General features: G+C 42.2%; 2 protein-coding genes and 1 long non-coding RNA gene across 5 annotated transcripts in view; all 3 read right to left on the bottom strand.

Annotated features, from left to right (window-relative positions):
• LOC109487219 (polycystic kidney disease protein 1-like 2) overlaps positions 1–18,754 on the bottom strand; it is a 35,241-nt gene extending 16,487 nt beyond the window's left edge. The window contains exons 1-14 of the mRNA XM_019791204.1: positions 18,667–18,754; positions 18,250–18,430; positions 10,585–10,713; positions 8,990–9,126; positions 8,242–8,367; positions 7,061–7,188; positions 6,174–6,336; positions 5,567–5,713; positions 4,790–4,911; positions 4,465–4,587; positions 3,943–4,122; positions 1,901–2,014; positions 665–805; positions 162–239 (exon numbers count right to left, since the gene is read on the bottom strand). Coding sequence (XP_019646763.1) covers positions 162–239; positions 665–805; positions 1,901–2,014; positions 3,943–4,122; positions 4,465–4,587; positions 4,790–4,911; positions 5,567–5,713; positions 6,174–6,336; positions 7,061–7,188; positions 8,242–8,367; positions 8,990–9,126; positions 10,585–10,713; positions 18,250–18,430; positions 18,667–18,754 — 1,857 coding nt within the window. The remainder of the gene's footprint in view (positions 1–161; positions 240–664; positions 806–1,900; positions 2,015–3,942; positions 4,123–4,464; positions 4,588–4,789; positions 4,912–5,566; positions 5,714–6,173; positions 6,337–7,060; positions 7,189–8,241; positions 8,368–8,989; positions 9,127–10,584; positions 10,714–18,249; positions 18,431–18,666) is intronic.
• LOC109487299 lies at positions 13,060–15,253 on the bottom strand. The gene is made up of 3 exons (XR_002141244.1): positions 15,150–15,253; positions 14,269–14,383; positions 13,060–13,181 (listed from the first exon to the last, which is right to left on the bottom strand). It is a non-coding gene; the product is annotated as an uncharacterized LOC109487299 (long non-coding RNA).
• A 134-nt stretch (positions 18,755–18,888) lies between the features above and the next one.
• Positions 18,889–21,583, bottom strand: part of LOC109487273 (E3 ubiquitin-protein ligase TRIM56-like) — a 6,365-nt gene continuing 3,670 nt past the window's right edge. Inside the window, exons 5-7 of one of the 3 annotated variants that reach the window (XM_019791261.1) lie at positions 21,101–21,205; positions 20,354–20,487; positions 18,889–18,950 (exon numbers count right to left, since the gene is read on the bottom strand). In XM_019791261.1, coding sequence (XP_019646820.1) covers positions 20,357–20,487; positions 21,101–21,205 — 236 coding nt within the window. In that variant the 3' untranslated portion in view covers positions 18,889–18,950; positions 20,354–20,356. Of the gene's footprint in view, positions 18,951–20,321; positions 20,488–21,100; positions 21,237–21,583 lie in introns of those variants that run through there. The other 2 variants (XM_019791260.1, XR_002141242.1) reach the window with 2 other exon arrangements.

Raw genomic sequence — 21,583 nt, 5'->3', positions numbered from 1 at the left:
CTTTCATGCATGCATGATTACTTTATCTACTATTTTTTCTTTATTGACATATTAATTGAAGATTGGCATATAATAGAATAAACATAACATAGACAAAGGAAGAAACGGAATACAACGGCAAAGAAATATAACCTATGAAATAATTCCTATCGTCACCCCACCTGTGTGCCTCTAGAGGCGCAGAAATGGTCCCTGGCTATTGACTGCAGTCGAGACTGGCTGATGACACCCCTAATTTTCTATGGTTGTAGAATGAATGAATGAATGAATGAATGAATGAATGAATGAATGAATGAATGAATGAATGAATGAATGAATGAATGAATGAATGAATGAATGAATGAATGAATGAATGAATGAATGAAATGAATGAATGGATGGATGAATGAATGAATGAATGAATGAATATGAAGATGACAAAAAGGCTAAACGCTCTTGCCAACACTAAGTAAATTCGGACTTGCCCAAATAGTACAAATACGCTACAATAGCACAAATACACTACAATAGTACAAATACACTGCATCAAAATTGCAACATTATTTACATACAGCATGTATAACTTAACATTTAAAAGTAACATCACATGTGCCTATCAACTATCTACGCATGTGCCCTATCAACTCCTGCCTAAACCTACTCAATAAGTGGAATGACAGATTACCAAAACTGAACGAGCGTATGCCTTCACGATCACCCGTAGCGGAGGCAGTCGGAACCAAGTCCCGTCTTCAAAGCTGGTAAAATGGACGGTGTGATTCTCATAGTCGAACCACCATCGACAGTCAGTCCTGTTCACCACCACCTACAGACCATGTTTGAGTAAAAACACGTTAAACTGTGGCTTTCAGTGGCAAAACCTCAATTATAATCTTCAGTTCTCTAAATGGGTGGAAAGAAGACCAAGCCTTTCTGCTTTACATGGGGTGTAGGACGGTGCCCATCTCTGTCTGTATAGCCCTTGGACCACCACCTGTCCATAGAGGTTTTATATATATATATAAAATACAAACATTTCATGACCAGACATGGTGACAGCACACTCAAGTTATATCAACTTACTTTATGCCACCACCGACACAGAGGACGAATACAGGACAGGACAATACTTATTTTCACCTGAGTGAAGTGAGGAAAGTCGTGTAAAGTGCCTTTCCCAAGGGCACAAGATCGGTGGCATAGTTGCATGCCAGGACTCGAACCCGGGACCTCTTGGTTCCGAGTCGAGCACTCTGCCGCTACGCCACACGACCCCACACGACGGTAATTGAAACGTTGGACGTAAAAAGCAACTGTTCGCTGAATAAAGGAGCATCTTATAAGATCAGTATGAAGCAAGTTTAAACTGTAATTTCCAACACAAGAAATTGGACCCTCACAAATTTTCCACTGTACAACTCCAGTCTCTGTCAAGGAATTTTCGAACCAAAGTGATATATTAATATGTAGATTTCGATATGATTGTAATTTGTATTTCCCTACTATTAATAATTTATATTGTAAACAACTTGATCAGAATTCAGCCCTGTATGTCAAGGCTGCGAGATATGTTGTTGATATGTTGATACAAACAAATAAACCAAATCCCAAGGAATGAACAATCCACCGCTTCCGTGGGGCGTCACGGAAGCGGTAGATTGTTGAGAACTTCATTCCTTGACAAAGTTGTACAGTCGAAAATTTGGGTGAGTCCAATTTCTTGCGTTGGAAAATACATTTTAAACTTGCTGCATAATGACTTCTACCAACACAGATGAACTTTCAATTTCTTCTAAGATCGTCGCGATAGTTTGTAAACCCACCTGGTATGTGTATATTTGTACTGTGTGTGTAATGTGTAATGAGCCCTGGAAGATTAGCCCTAACGGGCTAAAGGGTATCGTAATAAACTGAACTGAACCTGGAAGTCCTGTGATGATATCATCGTGACGACTTCCATTCTTTTCTTGCCCTTCAGAATCCCGTCAGTCAGCTCATTTATGGCGCGAAAAGCTGTGGCTGTGGCGTTCCGATTCTGCAGCAGAACAACGAGAATCAAAATAAACAGGACGTACCAACTACTACGTAACTAATACCAGCTCAGAAAAGAACAAGAAATAGCCAATTCTTCAAGTACCAGAGCTATCAACCAAGGATTGAGGTGTTCAGAAACTCATAATCTTTCCTAGAACTATCGCAGAGTGGAACTCGCTGTCACCAAGTACAGTAGGAGCATTATCATTAGATACTCGTAGCTTTAAACAGTGTTTAGAGTTAGATGTTTTTGATGATTAAAATTTATGTGAATAAATGCATTTCTAAAAAAGATGACTTGTGGTTCGGACCTATGTTAAGAAAACCATCATGCCGCAGGAGTTGGCCAGGAAACAAGTGCATTACCACAGAACCAACTAGACAGAGACAGAAGTAGCAATTTATCTGATAACACTCAAATCTACCCGACAACGTCCTGGTTTGAACATCCAAAATGGCGGACAATAGCTACGTCACAGTCACATGGGTGCAAAATGCCAATAATGCCCTTGTTACTCAAGAGAATAAGACCAAGCAAGAACCGCCTTTTACCTTGCGCAAAGTTGCCCTGACGGTCGAATTTGTATCGTCAGGTGGCCCAAGTCCATCGTGTTTCCATCTTGCAACAACTTCAGAAGATTTGAAGACATTGAAGGCACCTGTAAGGTAGAAAAAAATAAATACATTCATAGAGCGAAATCATCTTTCCATAATCATCATCATCTTTCTAGAGCATGTTGAGTTGAAAAAACTAGCCTCTACCAGGCTTCGGGAGGCGGCTGGAAAGAGTGGAAATCAGTCAAATAGAGATATAACATGTCAGGGGAGTTGGTCCGCACCCGGTGCGGCAAACTGTTCTCCCAACTCCCCTGACATATTATCTCTCTATTTGGCCGATTTCCACTCTTTCCAGCCGCCTCCCGAAGCCTGGTAGAGGCTAGAAAAAGCATTTTCCCTCCTCATTTTGTAAATTTTGTACCCAAAATGAAACGAATTCCGACAGACACATTTTCTCAGTGTTAGAAATCAAACCTGCTCACCTGTCATGGTAATACCGGCTACTCTCTCGACCTTTTCTTGTGTCATGTTTGTTTCGCCAATTTGTGTTGACATGAATTCGGCCATGTGGAGAAGTTGTCCGGCGACGCTGACCTGTCGGCACAAAAACAATCGTTTGTTTCCTTGATGTTACGAGGGAAGAGGTCCGAAAAATATTTACCAAAAGTATAGAGTAAAGTCCTAATAAATCTAACACTTAAACACATATTTTTACACATAAGAAAACAAGTGAGAACTGTTACATCATCACCCGGACGGAGGCATCGGGCCGTCAGCCAGTTCCCTTTGGCGGCCCAAGGCAGAAGCTATACGCCCGCCGAACTAACTTAGCACTACGGGGGAATTATAGCGGGGGAGTTGTAGGCTGAGAGAGTTGGATGGCGTACCTGCGCGTCTGCGGTGACCTCATCGTCATAGTGCGTAGCCTGGATGAGTGACTCGGCTGACTGGATGACGGACTCCGTACTCTCGATCGGGATTCTCCCCACGTTAAAGATGATCGCCTGTCGCGCCTGGTAAGTTATCGGCAGCAGAAAGACGATTATTACTGCATATGTCACCGTATTTTGTCAATGATCTTCTTAACAACCAACCTGCCAACCAACCAACCAACCAACCAACCAACCAACCAGCCAGCCAGCCAGCCAGCCAGCCAGCCAACCAACCAAATAAAGCATTGTAAGTAGACTCTCCTTTCTCTGCCTTTGGTCTTTATTCCTCTTTTGTCCTCACCCTTTTATTTGTTGTATATGTCTTTTTACTTTTGTATGAACCCTGGAAGATAAGCCTTTTGGGCTAAAGGGCATATGTACATAAATGAACCATCCCAGTAGAAAACTACATCCACAAATGTGCAATAATCTAACGTACCGCTCTCCAGTCGTCCACTGGATAGCTGCCCTCAGCGCGGATGTTGTTGAGAGTTGTGGCCGTGATGGTGCTCAGGTGCACCGCCTCCATCTTGTTTGCCAACCGGATGGCCCGCTGCACTTCGGCGTCGGTCTCGTCAATGGCGGTTAGAAGCTCTTCGAAACTTGGAGGCAGCCGAACCTGTTGTAAGCATAGGCAAATATCAAGACTATAGTTCAAACCGAAACCTACTTCAGTCAAGAACCGAGAGATAAAGACATCGGCTAGCTGTCGGAGAAAAGAGGCTTCATTCAGAAAACTAGAAAGGTAACATTGCATAATGTTTACCTTCACATGGTTTAGCCTAACAAACCCCTGCTACATAATGTAATCCAACACCACACGGTGTCTGCTACAGCACCAGTTACCATGGTGACGGCCCTCTGGTCCAGGTAGTTGACCTTACTTATGTGTTTGAAGAAGAAGACTAAAAAGCTAAACTCCTATCTGGTGATATAATCTACAGTCTAACATTGCCCTTACCGTGAGTTCCAGCTCGCTTGTTTTTGTCGTCCCCTGCTGGTCGGACGCCTCCACTAGAATGAAGACCTTGAAGTCATCAGCCGCCAGGCCGGACGGCAGTTTGAACGGACGCGGCGTCGGCGACTGTTTCAAATGGAAGACAAAGAAAAATGTTTCAATGAGAATCATTTCATTACGTATTACGTTAAAGTTTCAAAGCTGATTACGACTTCACGATTTGCGGCTAATGTCCTAAAACGAATTACGTTGATTTTTGCGGAGGCTGCCTACGAATTACTTAATATTTGTAATATCACTGCGCTACGAGAATGCTACACACACTCACCATCCCATGGTACAGTAAGTTGTAATGCCCTGACTCCTTGGAGGTCACCAGAGTGCTGACTGTAGCCGTGGCCCGTGTTCTGTAGTAGTACTCATAGCGAATAGCTCCAATTCCCTCAAAGTCTGGCGAGAAAAGATAGAAACAAGGTTGTCAACTAGAGTGATGTGATCTGGAACGTGCTAGAGGTGTGGTACTCATCCGTGAGGATGCAGAACGTCCCCAACCGAAGCTAGATACTCATCTTATTACAGCAAGGAAATTGCCGTAAAGGGCTTTCCCTGCAATGCCGCTTTATAGTGTACGTCCTCAACCCTATTCTCAAAACCACGTTTCACCTAACACGTATAAAAGAAGTGCAGAACCGTTTATCCAGAACCATGCTCAGGTATGTCCACGCGTATCCAGAACCATGTTTGGGGAAAATCTCTGTTCTCGGACACACAGAGCCTATCCAGACCCTAACCTTAAACCATTCAGACATAGCTCTATATAGGCACGGTTCTGGATACAATATGAGCATACTGAGTAAAGAGACGTTTCGTTGACGGTCTGTCACCTTCCTCAGGGCAATTCTGACTGGTTCACATTGCAATGCAGCTCCCTGTAACCAAGCATATGTGTAGTATTGTATATTTCGGAATGCATCTATAGCAGCGACACCTGTGAACGAGCCAGAATTGCCCTGAGACAGATGGTCACCGGAACATCGGCTGAATAAAAGACTTGGTTGTGTAGAGAGAGTCTCTTTACAAACTATTCACGAAAATATGAGCATACCTAGGCAGCTCAGGTCAAATCTGGTGGTCAGGGCGATTCCCTCCGTCGGGCTAACGGCGCAGAGGTTGGAGACCTCCCGGCACTCGCAGCCCTCTCCGGCCCACCCCGGGTCCTCCTCGCTGTACGGCTGCGTTCGGTTGCACTCGACTGGCGCGGTGGGAACAGAGATTTATAAATTGATTTAAAAGAATATATATATATATTTTATGTGGCAGCAACAGGATCGCTAGATGTTCCTATACATGGTCGGCATCTCCGGTGGAATACAAACTAAAGATGGTGCTATGAATTATGAGATAAACAGTTAAACACGCCATCTCAGAATTCAGAGAACCAGCCCTTACCGGAGGAGAGAGGTACCGGTATGTCTGTCAGAAACAGCCCTTACCGGAGGAGAGAGGTACCGGTATGTCTGTCAGAACAGCCCTTACCGGAGGAGAGAGGTACCGGTATATCGGTCAGAAACAGGCCTTACCGGAGGAGAGAGGTACCGGTATGTCGGTCAGAAACAGCCCTTACCGGAGGAGAGAGGTACCGGTATGTCGGTCAGAAACAGCCCTTACCGGAGGAGAGAGGTACCGGTATGTCGGTCAGAAACAGCCCTTACCGGAGGAGAGAGGTACCGGTATGTCGGCAGCACAGACGGGTTGGCGCGCGTTGGCGGGCGGAGCCGGGATGGTGAACTTCCACTCCGCATAGCTGCAGTTGCCGGTGACGCAGAGAACGCCATTGGTCAGGATGTCCAGACGAAGGATGTACTCTCCCGGTACCTACAGGAAAGGCAATACCTCTGACCCCTCCATGCCAACATATAGGACTGGACAATGACAATGACTGGACTGGACAATGATGTATTTTTTGTTATTATTACTATTTATTACTGTTATTGGTTAATTATTGTGTTTTCGTTATTATCATTGCCATTATAATTTATTTATTGTTTTCGTTATTATCATTGCCATTATAATTATTTATTGTATAATTTTTGTATGTTAATGTTATTATTTGTATGTGATTGTTGTACTGTGCTGTGTAATACAGGGCCCCGTTGAAAAGCAGTGCCATCACTGAATTGGGTTACCCTGTATAAAAATGACGGAAATAAAATAAAATAAATAAAATACGTCAGAAGCGTCTTTGATTCAATGCTTTGATTCGTAGAAACCTAGTAGATCAGCGGCAAAACAAAAGGCGAAACAAAAGGTAAAAGGCTAAAAAAATGTTCATAATTCAAACAGACATCCTAGAACCATAGCAGAGTGGAACTCGCTGTCACCAAGCACAGTATACATATACGTAGGGGCATTATCATAAGATAGGATGAGTTCGATGTTCAACGGTTAGGTGTAACAAGTCGTTCGGTGAAATGTAGCCAGCTGCCGCCGCGCCGCGTGCCTGCGAAGCTGGTGTGTCATGCCGAAAGGCAAGGTTATACCGGCTACAATGACACAGATACAGACATATGAAGGAAATATAAGCTCTTACAGTGAATACATGGTCTTTGACGATGAGTTCTTCCTGATACTGGCCTGTCCGAGTGTCGTTTCCCCAGTCCACGCCGGGGAACCCGTCCGGAGCTTGCTTCAGACTCCAATAGAAGGAGTGCTCGGGGCCCAGGTCGTAATGCTCATCCGGCCACCAAGAATGCATGTTTCTGGGGAGTTTGAACTCGCAGTGCGCCGTGAGCCTCAGCCTGTCGTGTGCCCTGGTGGCCAGGTAGTTACAGTTGTCGCCAACACTGCACCTGGAGGCAAGGATCACAATGAGATACGGGGCTCGAAATTAAGTGATCCAATGGCCAATGACCACTAAAATTTAGGCTGGGACAACTAAAAAGACACTAGAACAATACTGGGCTATAGAAAAAGAATCAACATCAGAATGTCAGACATTCTTTCGTTTATCAGGCAAACGTCCGGGCTTTTGGATCCGAAAAATCCCCCCAAATTTCCTGTCTACACTGCAATTATACATTGTGCCTGGGAGTGAACATAAACAAAATAAAGAGAAATAAAAAGCAGGTTGGGACAATAGGAAGAAAAGTTTATTTCGAGGCCTGAGATATGTAAGTTACATGATTTCAAATTCAATTTACATAATGAGGCATCTAATTCACATAATGGTACATCTAATTTGAATAAAGGTACATCTCATTTACATGACGATAAATCTATGCTACGCTCACTTGGTGGTTTATCCGGTGGTTATCGCACCTGACCAGCTAGGGACATATCACCATGCACAGTTCAGGGCAGGGCATAAACCCAGTAATACAACAGCCAATTCAATGTGGCGGTACCTTTGTTTATTTATCTATTTAAATTGCCAACATTGCAATACTGTGGTAGGCCCTGGCAGCTGCAGTTGATGTCGGGCCCCACATTATGAAATACATACATACGTAAACATACACACATCCATAGCACAATAAGTCACAAAACACAGAAATCTCTTATACCTACAATGATCCATAACCTAGGCAGTATAAACAAGTAACAATATAACTTAGTATGGTAGGAGGCCAGAGGTCATTCGGATATATGATATTTGAATATTTACAGTGTTGTTGGAGTGTATTGTAAGTCACATGCGGGTGCATAGCAGATGTGGAAAGGGTGCATATAGAAGTCTTCGTCGACATCGAAGGACAACCAAGATTTACAGTGTCGTAGGAATGGATGGAAGGTACCTTATATAGCAGGTGGGATATCCCTGTGGGAACAGAGTCACCTCCTGTTCGTAAGGCAGCCAGTCACGACCTGACGTTCCGTGAGGGTTCTCCACACGCATGATGAAGGTTCCTGACGTGGCCTCCACAGGGGAGTCGTTGTACACGACAAAGTTCCCCCAAGACTCGGTCCGGCCTAGTACACTAAAGATCTGGCCACAGCCTCCTCCTAAAAATAAGACAGACTCACATGAACTTCTACGGCTTTTGCTCCCATAGCTTATTCCTTGCTGAAGATAATATTTTTTGTGGTGGAATAGCGACTTTCGAAAAACCCTTTTAACCCTAAGGATATGTCTTATGTGTCTTATGATCTAAGTACATAAATATGTGTCTCATTTTTTGTCTTTATTCCTTAACTCAAACTCATTTTACCAACTCAGAAGAAATTTCATGCTAGTCTCTTAGATAGCATAACAAAGATGGGGGGGGGGGGCAAAGTGTGGGGTCGGTGGTGTAGCGGCAGAGTGCGGGTCCTGGCATGCCACCGATCTTGTGCCCTTGGGAAAGGCACTTTACACGACTTTCCTCACTTCGCTCAGGTGTAAATGAGTATTGTCCTGTCATATATTTGTCCCCTGTGTTACTGACGGCATTAATATAAGTTGAAAAACTTGAGTGTGCCGTCACCACGTCTGGTGATTACATGTTGGAATAAAAAAAAGAACAAAAAACAAAGATGAATTGAACTGTACCTTCTGGGAGGCGACAGGTCCAGTCCCACTTGTCAACGAACCTGGGGTAGGAATTCGACTCCTCTACCTGCAGATCTGGGTCTATAGTGTACGCCTCCTCTTGGAATTGGCCCATAAGATAGCCCCCACTCTGGGACCTTGTCCGCGGTGAAGAAAAACAAAAAATGCGTTTAAAATGTAGCGTGTGTATGGATGTATGTGTGTGTGTGTTTGTGTGTGTGTGTGTGCGCGCGTGTGTGTATATGTGTGTGTGTCTGTGTTCTTGTCTGTATGTGTTTGTCTGTGTTCGTGTGTATGTGTGTGTGTGTGTGTTTGCATGTGTGTGTGTGTGTATGTGTATGTGTGTGCATGTGTGTGTGTGTGTGTGCATGTGTGTGCATGTGTGTGTGTGAGTGTGTGTGTAAAATATTTGTATTTGTAAAGCTCTTTGCAGCCCTCAATAATCCAATACAGTTCCACTTCCACTTAATGCAACAACTATAGACATAACTCATTATTGCATTAACTTGACCTTAATGATCTAAGTCAATAAACAACTGGTACAGACTTAATACAACAACAGTACATATATATTCTTTCTAAAAAGAATGTGAAGTGGTGAAAAAGACCACAAGGAAATGAACATGAATCATTATTGCACTGTATTTATAACTTGCATTACCTTATGTTATTGTCATTAATTTGTACCATACATTATTTGACTATCCTTATTGTATTATTTCCATTTTTTCTATTGTATTATTTCCATTTATTGATTATATTTAATTTTGTATAGTTTAGAGGAGGAGGGCCTTGTATAAGCATTCCATGCTTCTCCCCTCCTCCTGCACCTGTTTTATCCTTGTTTTGTATTATTATTGTCTGTTTTGTTTATGTGCAAACTAATAAAATCAAAACCTGCTGTGATATACGTCGATGAAGGTTAGACATCCAGGTAATACGATACGCCAAAAAGTAGTTACTCAAGCAACTGGATATGATTTTGAATCTTTCAATATTGATTTTGAATCTTTCAAAATCAGAATCATATCCAGTTTCAGAATCATATCCAGTTGCTTGAGTAACTACTTTTTGGCTGCTGTGATACGTTTGTTTGTTTATCCATTCCTCTACACCACATTCTTACAAGAAACACAAACCCAACCAGAGGGCACCAGCTACGTTTCAACACACTACACTGTAGAACAGAGACCTTTAGAGGTAGCTTTTTCCCACGAACAGTGATCGAATGGAACGCCTTACCTGACCATCTGGTAATGGCTAAGTCAATGGAACATTTCAAAGCTGGGGTAGCCAGTCATTATGGCTTCCCTAGCTGTACCCAGCTGTAGGAATGTGGCCAATACACAGCCATGACTTCTGTACATAGTTATTGCACTTGTTTTTGTTATTATTTGTTTGTTGTTATTTTTTTCCTCACCACCACCACCGGTCACGCTGGGGAACGACCACTTCCCTAAGCACTAGACCCCGCGAGGGATATTGCTTAGTATTGTATAGAATAGAATAGAATAGAATAGAATAGAATAGAATAGAATAGAATAGAATAGAATAGAATAGAATAGAATAGAATAGAATAGAATAGAACATCTCACCTCCTGGACCCTCCAGTGATGAGGATATTAACAGGAGACAGGGCGATCTCGACCCACGAGGACACCGCCGCCGTGGTGACGCCGCCGCCGTGCGTGACGGAGACACACAGCAGAACCCTGTATCTGCCGCTCCTCAGCGTGTTTCCCAGGATGGTGATCATGTTGTCATGGTAAATAGGGGCGTGTCTAAACGGAATCACCCAAGGCGGTTTACATGTGGTTTACCCCGAAGCCGGTTTCAAGTTAGCCTGGGTACCATCCGGATTTTCGCTACGCAACGCTAGAAAAATTCGAGCGTTGCGCAGCGAAAATCCGGATGGTACCCAGGCTAGTTTCAAGTGGCTCCATGTGAACGCTCCGAAATCACATTGAAAGCGCCTCGATCCCAAGCCACTTCTAGATGTGGTTTCGATTCGGTTTCCCCGCATCGCGATTTGCGTCTGAACGCAATGTGATTTCAATGTGACTTCGCCTCGTCATGGATTACGGAGTGATATTTCTTTTTTTATATGCAATACCAACTTTTACGTGGCAGCAACTTAAAGAGCAGTAATGGTCAAATAATGTGTCCGTTCTAGGGCGAGCTTCACCGCCTCTAGCGGGACCACGTCGGCATTCGGCCGAGATACGCTGGGAGGGGGGCATCAGCAAGCAGGTCGTTGACCTCTGATATTAATAACACGCCCCCTTGCGTGTTATCATCAAACAGCAATAAATGTAGCTCAAGCGCATTATGTTCGGACACGGTTTCGCAGGTGTGTGTGGTACGTGGACCAGATGTGAGGAATGTGAGTCACTACAAAATCCAGGGGGCCAACAGATGTAGTCGGCTCTCAGTTCCTTGACCTGGGTTAAGCCACTCCTATAATACCATAAATGGCCTTCTAGGCGTGACTTCATACAGCTCAGGGGAGACGTTGATTGTCAGGTTGCCCCCGGGAGTGACCCGCGGCGTACAAGGAAATTCATAAACCATTGAATACTTCTTATTTTTGTTTTATGTGTCTTTCACTTGGGAGGGGGGCAGGGAAATTTTGAAACCTTTGGATCAAAAAAGACATTTCATGACTATTTTACTTTATTGGCTTTAAGTTTTATGCTATACTGGTATGTAGCAACCTCTGGGATACATCCGTTACGTGCGCCATATCGACCAAAAAACAAGATATCTCCTCCAAACTACTCACTAAACAGCAGAAGCCGTGTAGCCTGTACACCGGGCAGCCATTTTGTTCAAAACAAGTTCTATTTGCCATGCGTAGAAGATAGAAAGTCCCTTTTTACTAGCTCATCCCACCCATTTCGGTTGAATTGGTACAGTCCGTCTGCCAGTGGAGCACTGAGGGAGTACCGCTGTGGCCTTGGGGTCGGCAGGCAGGGCACGTCAAGTGTCACTGCAGCTGAAGGGCCGAAAACAGCCCGGGGATTTTGTAGTGTACCCGAATCGCGGTTTGGGTGATTCCGTATAGACACGGCCTAAACGACCTGTTCCAGCAAGCAGCAAATCATTAATTAATTAATTAATTAATTAATGATTTATTAATTGATTAAATCATTCATTCAATCATTCAATCAGCAAACATCAAATGTCAAGTCATGCAAGTCAAGTCAATCTTAATTGCACAACAATTGTAACGGGTACAATGCATGGCAAACTCTTCAGTACTACATATCTAGCTAGCATCTACTCTCACGTCTACAGTTTCTATATGCGGGACACAACACCAGCAACAGCTGCTTGTGTCCCACGGGTATTTCACTGTTGCAATTTCAATAAATCAAATCGTTCGGACGACCAACCCCCCCCCCCCCCAGGCTCAAAGGTCCTGGACTTTTTGGTCCACTTTTATCAAAAGTCAAAGATCGAGTGATTAGTACTATCACCATCGGGGCTGGAATCCTAGTAAAAACTGCTCATTGAATGAAAAATTATCTCTGTTTTCTTTGAAATCCTCTCAAGAACGCAGGAAATGCCATTTCAGAAGGTTATTTTTCAAAATTTGCCGGGGCAGGGTCCCTAGAAACCACGCGCATTCGGGGCTCGCTGGTCCCTCAAGCAGTGGGAAGAAACCCCCCTCAAAATCCTGGTTACGGGCATGTATACCCTCAGGTAGGTTTGTTTGTTTGCTTGTTTATTTCGATCCCCATTAGTGCTTAAAAGCACTATTCTTCCTGGGGTCAATAAAATAAAACATAGATAACAAAACTTGTACATAATGATGATTACAAAATAATAAAGTAAGTTCAAAATCAATAGGAGAGGTCAGAGGTCGACCTAAAAAGTACAAAATACAAAAAGTACAAAATAATCTGAACATAATCCAGCTTTGTACGTAAACAACAAAGGTGTCCAAAAAATTACCAAAGGTATAGATAACTTAAATAACTGAATAGAACATAATGTCGAACTGATCATAATACCAAAGAGAAATATAACAAATTGATCAGCCAGGTACAAGAGAACGTACATGTGATATCGGTACGGACGTTCTGCAGGTATATCTGCCATCTCGTCTGAATGAGAGGGCACCACTTCCTGCCAAACCCTCCATGTGTAGGCGATGCTGTAGTCTCCGGGACAGTCCAAGTCAATGATACTGCACGGATTTAAAGACCAAAATGACATTAAAAAAAGTCTGTACAATGCATAACATATACAAAAGTATACATACAAATTTTTTTTACTTATTTATTCATTACGATTGACCACATACATAATATACATGGAGGGCATGGTGGAACAGGTGCACCTAAGTGCACCTTTTCAAGGCCACCATGCCCACAAATAAATAGACAATGTGCATAAAAAATACAAAACAATATAATCACGTGAAATTGGTTTCAATCATGATGACTGAGAAATTGAGTTTGTACGGCCTCCCAAAGGTCAATTTTTGGAGACTTTCCAGCAAGTTTCCCAATCGTTATCCGTGGACATCTCTATTTCCATCTTTATGTTTTATTTTTGCATTTCTGTGCTTTTTCCTGAGCTGACATCACGGGGTGACATCAGCTCAGGAAAAAATACAGAAATGCAAATTAAAAGGGTAGAGATGGAAATCGTCTGCCAGGACTGGCTTGTGCTGACTTTCCCGGCAAGGCGGGGCAGCAAAATTTCGAATGTAATGCTTAGGTCACATTTCCAAACCGGGGCCCGACCGGGCTGTCTGTATGAACGAAAAATTAACAATCCATATGAAGAGTATATAGATATAGTGCCCATGATTATCATCGAAAACATTTCTGTGTTTTGTTGACTTTTCGTTCCCAAAAGCTGCGGCTAGCCGTAGAACGGCCAAACTTGGTGACTTTTTCCTTGTTGGCAACAATTCTCTATCATTGGAATAAGATAATAATTTTTTGTGTTGCCATGGCAACGGGTTTCTGACAGGCATTTTTTGCTAATGACAGGCATTTTTTGCTAAATTTAGTACTTTTTGTTTCAACAATAGAATTTTATGGGTTTTATGTCAAGTTACTCATGGTTTCTAATATTAATAACATCCTATATAATTTTATGTAAATTTTATCATTGAATATGCATAATTTATGCTAATTTGATGACGTCATTGGCCAAAATCCAAGATGGCGGACCATATCATTAGAACAGGTATATACAGGTTAAAAGAGCCCCCCCGGTCCCCCCATGTCAAAAAAAGCCCGGTCTAGGTAGAGTTAACACACCTTCCGAATGTGGAGAAGTCCCCAGCACGCAACAGCTGAAACGGCGAGTCGTAAGGGCGACTTCCGGTATCCAGGACCACCGTGGGGAAACATGGAGACTCCGGACCGTCAAGGACTGCGTGAATGAATGAATGGTTTATTATGTAAAACATCGCAGCCATCAGGCTGAAATACGTTTCACTTACATAGTACATGATAGTACGTTTCATTTACATAGTGCACAACTCAATATGACGAATAGCATAAAATATTACCAAGTATTAAAATATTGATTAAAATATTACAATAACTAAACATCTGAGTGTGGTTGATTTACAACGTATTATTTGTTCGTGTTAAGCAGTCTCAACAGAGATGGTACAGGGCTGTTTTGAAACCGAGCTGTGCGGCAAGGCGCAAGAGTCAACAAAGGCAACAAATCAGAGAAGAAGAAACATAACTCTGACCTCCGTGGTACTGGTGAGCGAGCAGCTCATCAGTCGGATATTATATCATTTAAACACAAACTACTCAAGACCACCTACAACAGATCTAACACACATTACAGTCTAAACCTGCCATGTACTTGGACCACTTCTTGTGGGTGTAGTTCTTGTATTGCTTCTAGACCACACTAAGACGTGTTTCAACACAATTTATACAACTTTTTATTAAATATATTTAAATTATGCTTAACCTTCTATTTCGATGTTGTATATGTGTTTTGTATGGGGGAGGGCAACTTGTAAAGGTGCGTATGCACCTGTTTTGCCCTCCCTTTCACTTTGCGAAAAATCAAAATAAACAAATAAACAAAAAAAACAGCGTCGTTTCCTTCTGCGAAGGTAAACATAACGAAAGTTTAAACGTTTCTTGTATTAATATAAGATATTTGCACCCACCTAAGTCCAATTCACATGCAAAGAACCACAATTCCTGGCATGAAACCGTATCGTACGTATATGTGTTATATCCGACAGTGCATCGTAGAGCAGGATCATCAAACACGTCATACCTAGTAAAGGGACTTTGAGAAGGAAAATTAACAGTGAATGAATGAATGAATGAATGAATGAATGAATGAATTTTTAATTACGTGTCTTGTGACTTTTGTCACCCAGCCCATATAAGACACCAAAACATAAACACGAACATAAACATAGGTACAGAAATCATATAAACATAAATCCAAGTCTGAATCAAAAGGTCAGACTGGAAACATCAAATGAAATTAACGAACTTAATACAAAGTTGAACATGTTACCAATGACAATGTCGCATTCGAAAACGGAAATGTTTAGACAAACCGAGGGATTTGTTGGAAAAGTCAAATCAAACATAAGGCTACAGCAAGTAATTTTTATAGATGACATCAGCGCGCGCATTAATTTTGCCTGATTAGAAAAAAAACCCAAGAAATTTTGTTGCCCTCCAACGGTGGTCAACATGTCGAAAATATGTTCTGTTCTGTGTAATGGAAACGTTTTGGAATGGAAACGTTTTGGAATGGAAACGTTTTGGAATGGAAACGTTTTGGAATGCAACATTAGGCCACACCGACTTAATTTTATGGATGACATCCGCGCGCGCATTGATTTTCGCCTGTTCTAAAAAAAAAACAAAAATCACGTCCACCGAGGCTCTGGCCTGGCTCTAGGCCTGGGTAGTCCATGGTAGTTAGTGACAACACGTACAGAGCCGGGCACCCAGGCTACCGAAGCCCCACGACTCAAGAACTCAGCACATACCTACAGTGCCGATTCATAAATTCCGCAAAAAGCCAGCATGTTCAGGCTTGTCGTATACGTCGCTATGTACTGCCGCGAATTCACAATACCAGCTTTGTATTCCTGTAGTTTAGTAGCATTTTTATTTTTGGCCGTGCGCACTAGTTTGGGGGTCTTCAGAGGATGCCATCCATAAAATTTGATTTTTTATTTTATTAGTTCGCACATTAAACAAAACAGAGAGTAATAATACAAAACAAGGATAAAACAGGTGCAGGAGGAGGGGAGAAGCATGGAATGCTTATACAAGGCCCTCCTCCTCTGAACTATACAAAATTAAATATAATCAATAAATGGAAATAATACAATAGAAAATGAAATAATACAATAAGGATAATCAAATAATGTACGGTATAAGTTAATGACAATGAAATAAGGTAATGTAAGTTATAAATACAGTGCAATAATGATAATGATAATAATTGGTATGAGTTAAAATAAGAGAAAAACACTAAATGAGACTACTGCAGGGGGCTAGGTTCGCTTATCAGATGGTTTTTCAAAGCTTGTTTATTAATAAGTGAGAGAAGAAAATTACATGTAAGTCAGTTTGACCTTACCCAACACCATGCTCAACCTCAGCGCCGTCTGGATGTCTCCATATGTTGGTGCCTGGATCCGGTCGGATGTCCACCCAAACCTTAAAATCAAACAAACCCAATCCAGAACTGTAGTAGACCTGCAGCGTTGACATGAAACGAGAAAACAAGATAATAAAACGTTAAACTTTATTCCAACACACAATTTACAGGGATCAACTTTTCAGCGACCACTGTCGCCTTCATCAGGATAATTAATGACCAATCACTTCACAACCTGATCTCGCGAGAGTTACGGTTTACAAACACGCGACCTTATTCACACGAGACTGGTCATTAATTATCCTGATAAAGGCGACAGTGGTTGCTGAAAATTTGATCTCTGTAAATTGTGTGTTGGAATAAAGTTTAACGTTTTACTATGATTACTACCAACACAGATGAACTTTCATGATAATCTGAGAAAACAAGATGATTACTCAAAAACCACAAGGATGAGAAAAAAATGCGAAAAAAAGGATTGGGTTTTAGTTTGTCTTATTATGCAGAAGAGAGTCATGTCGGTTTTTCTTTACTGTGCTGAATAAAAACACTGATAACCCAGGGTCATGTATAGAGGTGTTGTCTGTTTGCAACCCGCGTATCTTCAAAGTTAAAAATTATTAAGTAAACAAGTAACGTTACATATATATGTTCACGACTGACACCGATGATACTGATACTTGATGTTTTACGTGTCTCTATACAAGCCAGGTCAGTTGAGTAAGCCGCGGATGCTACGATACGTAGATCGTGTTACTAGTGGGTGCGGGGCATTTTCCTCCGGAAAAATTAATTTGTAGGTCACCAAAAACGTTATTTCCCGCACTTTGAGAGGCAAATTTTGGTGAGAGAACGTCTGAAGTTATTTTGGATCTGGAGAAAAATATTTTACCTTGACCCTACCCCCAGGCCCCAAAATTTTTCCTAGACCCTCCCCCTAAGCCAAAAAATTTTTCCTTGACCCTCCCCCCCAGACGACCGCCCCCCCGCTAAATATCGTACAGAACCTTAGTTGTTCGTATGAGACTTGTTTTGAAGTGAAAATTGAAGTAAATTTTCTGTGAGTTTAATGCTATCTGTCCTTCATCACTTCAGTCTGTGAAAAGACCTGTCGTTTCTAATCAGTCACACATGTAAGGCACAACACGCCCAGTGGTATGAATAATACATGAGATGTGAAACGGTCGACTCTTACTAAGTGTGTATCTGTCCGTAGCACCTTGTTTTTAAAAACATATTCATTAAACATCCGTGAATAGTTTCACCAGGTTGGTAAGTCACTGAGCAAAGAGACACCGTGCTGCAGTGCAATGTGAACCAGTCAGAATTGCCCTGAGGAAGATGACAGACGGTCACCGAAACGTCGTCTGAATAAAAGACTTGGTTGTGTAAAAGAGTCTCTTTACTCATATTCTCATATTTATGGAAAATTTGGAAGCACGTGTGATCACCAGCTAATTGTCCTACGGGCCGGAACACATGTATCAAACGGCACCGCAGCCTAGGTATGACATAAAAAGGGGTACTTTACTATCTATGTCTCAGTAACGTTGAAAAGTTTTTAAAAAATAGTTTAAAAACCTCTAGTTTTCCTTCTTTTTTGATTTTGTTATACCCCAATTAAAAACGGGTACTTCACCGTATTCATTAGCTCCCTGTAAGCACGATAGTGAGCAGGGTATCGGGTGGATGCCAGGCGGCCGCCCACACTACCGCAGGTGGACTTTGCTTGGTCGAATGTCATCGGCTCGTCATCCACGATGGTGTAGTACTTGTTCCCCACCACCACTCTCGCGTCAGTGCAAAGGTCCCGCTCTGCAGCAACAACATGTTCAAAACATTGTCACGGAAATGAAGAGAAACCTGCAGTGGGGGTCACTCGAAGACAGACGTCCATGGGGAAAAGAAGCTGCGGTGGTTCAGGCACGTATCCAGAGCGAAAGGTACTTGCTCTCTCACATACAATTCTACAGATTCAGATTTTATTGAATATCGAGTGAGTGTGAGTGAGTGAGTTATTACCTCCGATCGCGTTTACGATGTACACTTACCATAGTCCAACCGTTCACACGCACAATGGTCCACGTGGATGATGCAAGCTGCCAGGAGGATCAGCAACTCGCCACTCGACCTCCTCATGGCGCTCCGATAGTTCTCCGATAGTCTTCTGCTCTGCAAACACGATACTCCCGGTCAGATAGCTCTACCTGCTGTTTCACTCGGTTCGGCCCTTTGTCCAGGCCGTTGTCGTGGCGTTTGGTGTAATTGTGTTGCTCGGCGATGTTTAGTGCAGACGTCACAAGTGTCCTTCATCTCCGGGCGATGAAGCGGCGCACTAATGAGAAATGACAGCAGACAGGTCCGGCTTAGCCTCTACCAGGCACCGCTGGAAAAAATAGTAGAAATTGGCCGAAATAAAGGGATAGTATACCGGGGGAGTTAATGACCGGCCAGAGAGGATCCAATTTGCGACACACGCTGGCCGGCTAACTCCCATTGTATACTATCCCTTTATCTCGGCCAATTTCTACTATATTTCCAGCGATCCGCGGTGCCTGGTAGACGCCAGGCTAGCTTTTATCGGTCATCTCGGTAGAAAGAATACAGAAGTTGTGCCTTAGCATAATTTATGTGGAGTTCCCCATCGGTACCTGCCTACCCTCGAGTCCAGGAGAAGGTAGGCATCAGTAAGAGAACTGAATAGGATACTACAATACCTCTCCTGCAATGCCTTTCTTCCACCCTAGACAATACCCGACGTACAATCTAAAGTACAGAAAAACTCAATATAAACTCCCACTCAGTTGTACTAACCGACACAAAAATCATTTCATTGTGAGAGCCACGAAAAACACGAAGAGTAAGCATTGTGAATGTGCAATTGTATTGTAAGCTGACGTGTATTGCATATACATGTATATTGTAATTCTTAATTATGTTACTGTTTATGCTTTTTTAATCTACGTATCTGTAAAATATCAACGCAATTCAGTGTACTGGCCGTGGGCGAATTTAACCAGGCTTCAAGTGACAAACTGACCATCGTTTATTGTTGCTTAACCGTGCAGGGGTGAAGGACACTGGTGACGCCTGCACCAACATCACCTAGTAATACAATTACACCAAACACCACGGCAGCGGCCTTGGCAAGTCTGCATAATACCCAGACCGTACGCGCCCAAGCCTGAGCTGAAGCACACAATAGAAAAGGCCTTCAAAGTCCTGGTTCCTTTGTGTAGTTGTATATGGGCAATCGGCAGTATCATTAAACGTAAATATTTTATAAGCTATCATTACCCTAAAGTACCCTCTCGTCCTTGACACAACACGCATATACAAGATATGTTCGGCAAAAAAGGTTTGGCCACTGACACAGAAATTCCATGTGTAAGGAAGCAATGTCTATCCTTAGTTTTGATGCAAAACTCAGGTTCAAGGATGCTTACAAGTACGGATGAAATAAATGCATAAAACACACAAATAAGACGAATACAATACACTTCAACTATGATCAGTTTGTCACTTGAAACCTGGTTAAATTTGTTCAATACCAGCACCGTTTTGAGATCAAATCTTTATCTTAAAAAAATCAACACTGCAGACGTGCTGAATTGCTTCAGACACACTGAATTGGCTAAAATTCTTTTTTTTTAACCTGCGTTGTTAGCTATAGTCTGGTGAAGACTACAACCAAGGAGTACTAAAAGTGTTTATGCCCAACCCCCCCCCCCCCTTTACGTTTTATTTATCGGATTGTATGCAAACGGCTTCGTGCAGAAATAGCGTGCTCTGGAAGCCGATTCCGTAGTCTTCCAGGGTTAGGTCATCTCGGAGAGTCTTGCCGGCAAACACCAACGACGATGCGGTATTACCTGAAAGTGCACCGCAGTTCTGCATTACTTTTACTTCACTTTAGTTTTACTTTATTGGGGACTGACAACACATCAGCACACAGGTCATCGAGGCAGTCAAAAACTAGTAGTAGATGACCCACAAATACAGACGTTATATAAACATAGATAAGGAAATCTAACTGCAAAGTACAAAACAAGAAATAATGTTAACATCCTTAATTGGTGGCAGAAGACAATACGATTTACACATAGTACAACAGATAAATATGCAAAAAAGATTCCCATCTAGTGGCAAATCATGCATGAATGTGTGGACACAAGTTGGAATTTATTGTTAACCAAAATGCAAATCGTTATTTGCAAAACAACCACAAAACATACATTTGTCACACTATATTTTCCATTAACGCTCAGTAAATTAAAATGGGATTTAAACGGTTGAGATTAGAGAGGGTGGAAGCAAGCTTAAAAAAGATTGAAGAAAGTTTGCTGAGAAATAAACAATATTAAAAAATTCATCAACAAGTAATACGAGAACAAATTAAAGCAAACAAGAATATGGCTAGGGAATTTCCAGAATACGGTATTTTCTTATATATCTTGATATAATAAACATACATGAATGGCTTACCTTTTCCAACTTTATAGCTGCATTTTTGCTTTATTGATGCCACAGAGTCGTTTAGACTGACGCCTTTGATTGTCACCGTGCGGGACCCTCTTGATTGCAGATGTACGAGGGTGGATCAAAAAGTTCTCGGCCTCACCTAGAAAATAAAGGGCAAACTCCTATTCTTTAGTATAACTGTATACTATGATGTCTTACATCACTGCACACAAAAATTCAAATTTCTATATTCATTAGTTAGCACGTGACGCCCCGTGAAAATGGGGCGGGTGAGGGCAAAATCACAAAATGGCCGCAACAGAAGCGTGTGCTGTGATCATGTATATCGATAAAAAGGGATTTCTCGTAAGGAAATCCATGAACACATGGTCAGGACACTTGGTGATGACTCTCCTTCTTATTCAACTATAAAGAAGTGGGTTGCTAGCTACAAGCGCTGCAAGGTGAGCACCAAAGATGAACATATGTCAGGATGCCACAAATCAG

Source organism: Branchiostoma belcheri, unplaced genomic scaffold (genome assembly GCF_001625305.1).
Source record: "Branchiostoma belcheri isolate BF01 breed outbred unplaced genomic scaffold, Haploidv18h27 scaffold87, whole genome shotgun sequence".
NCBI lineage: Eukaryota > Metazoa > Chordata > Leptocardii > Amphioxiformes > Branchiostomatidae > Branchiostoma > Branchiostoma belcheri.
This window is presented reverse-complemented; position numbering and strand designations above follow the sequence as displayed.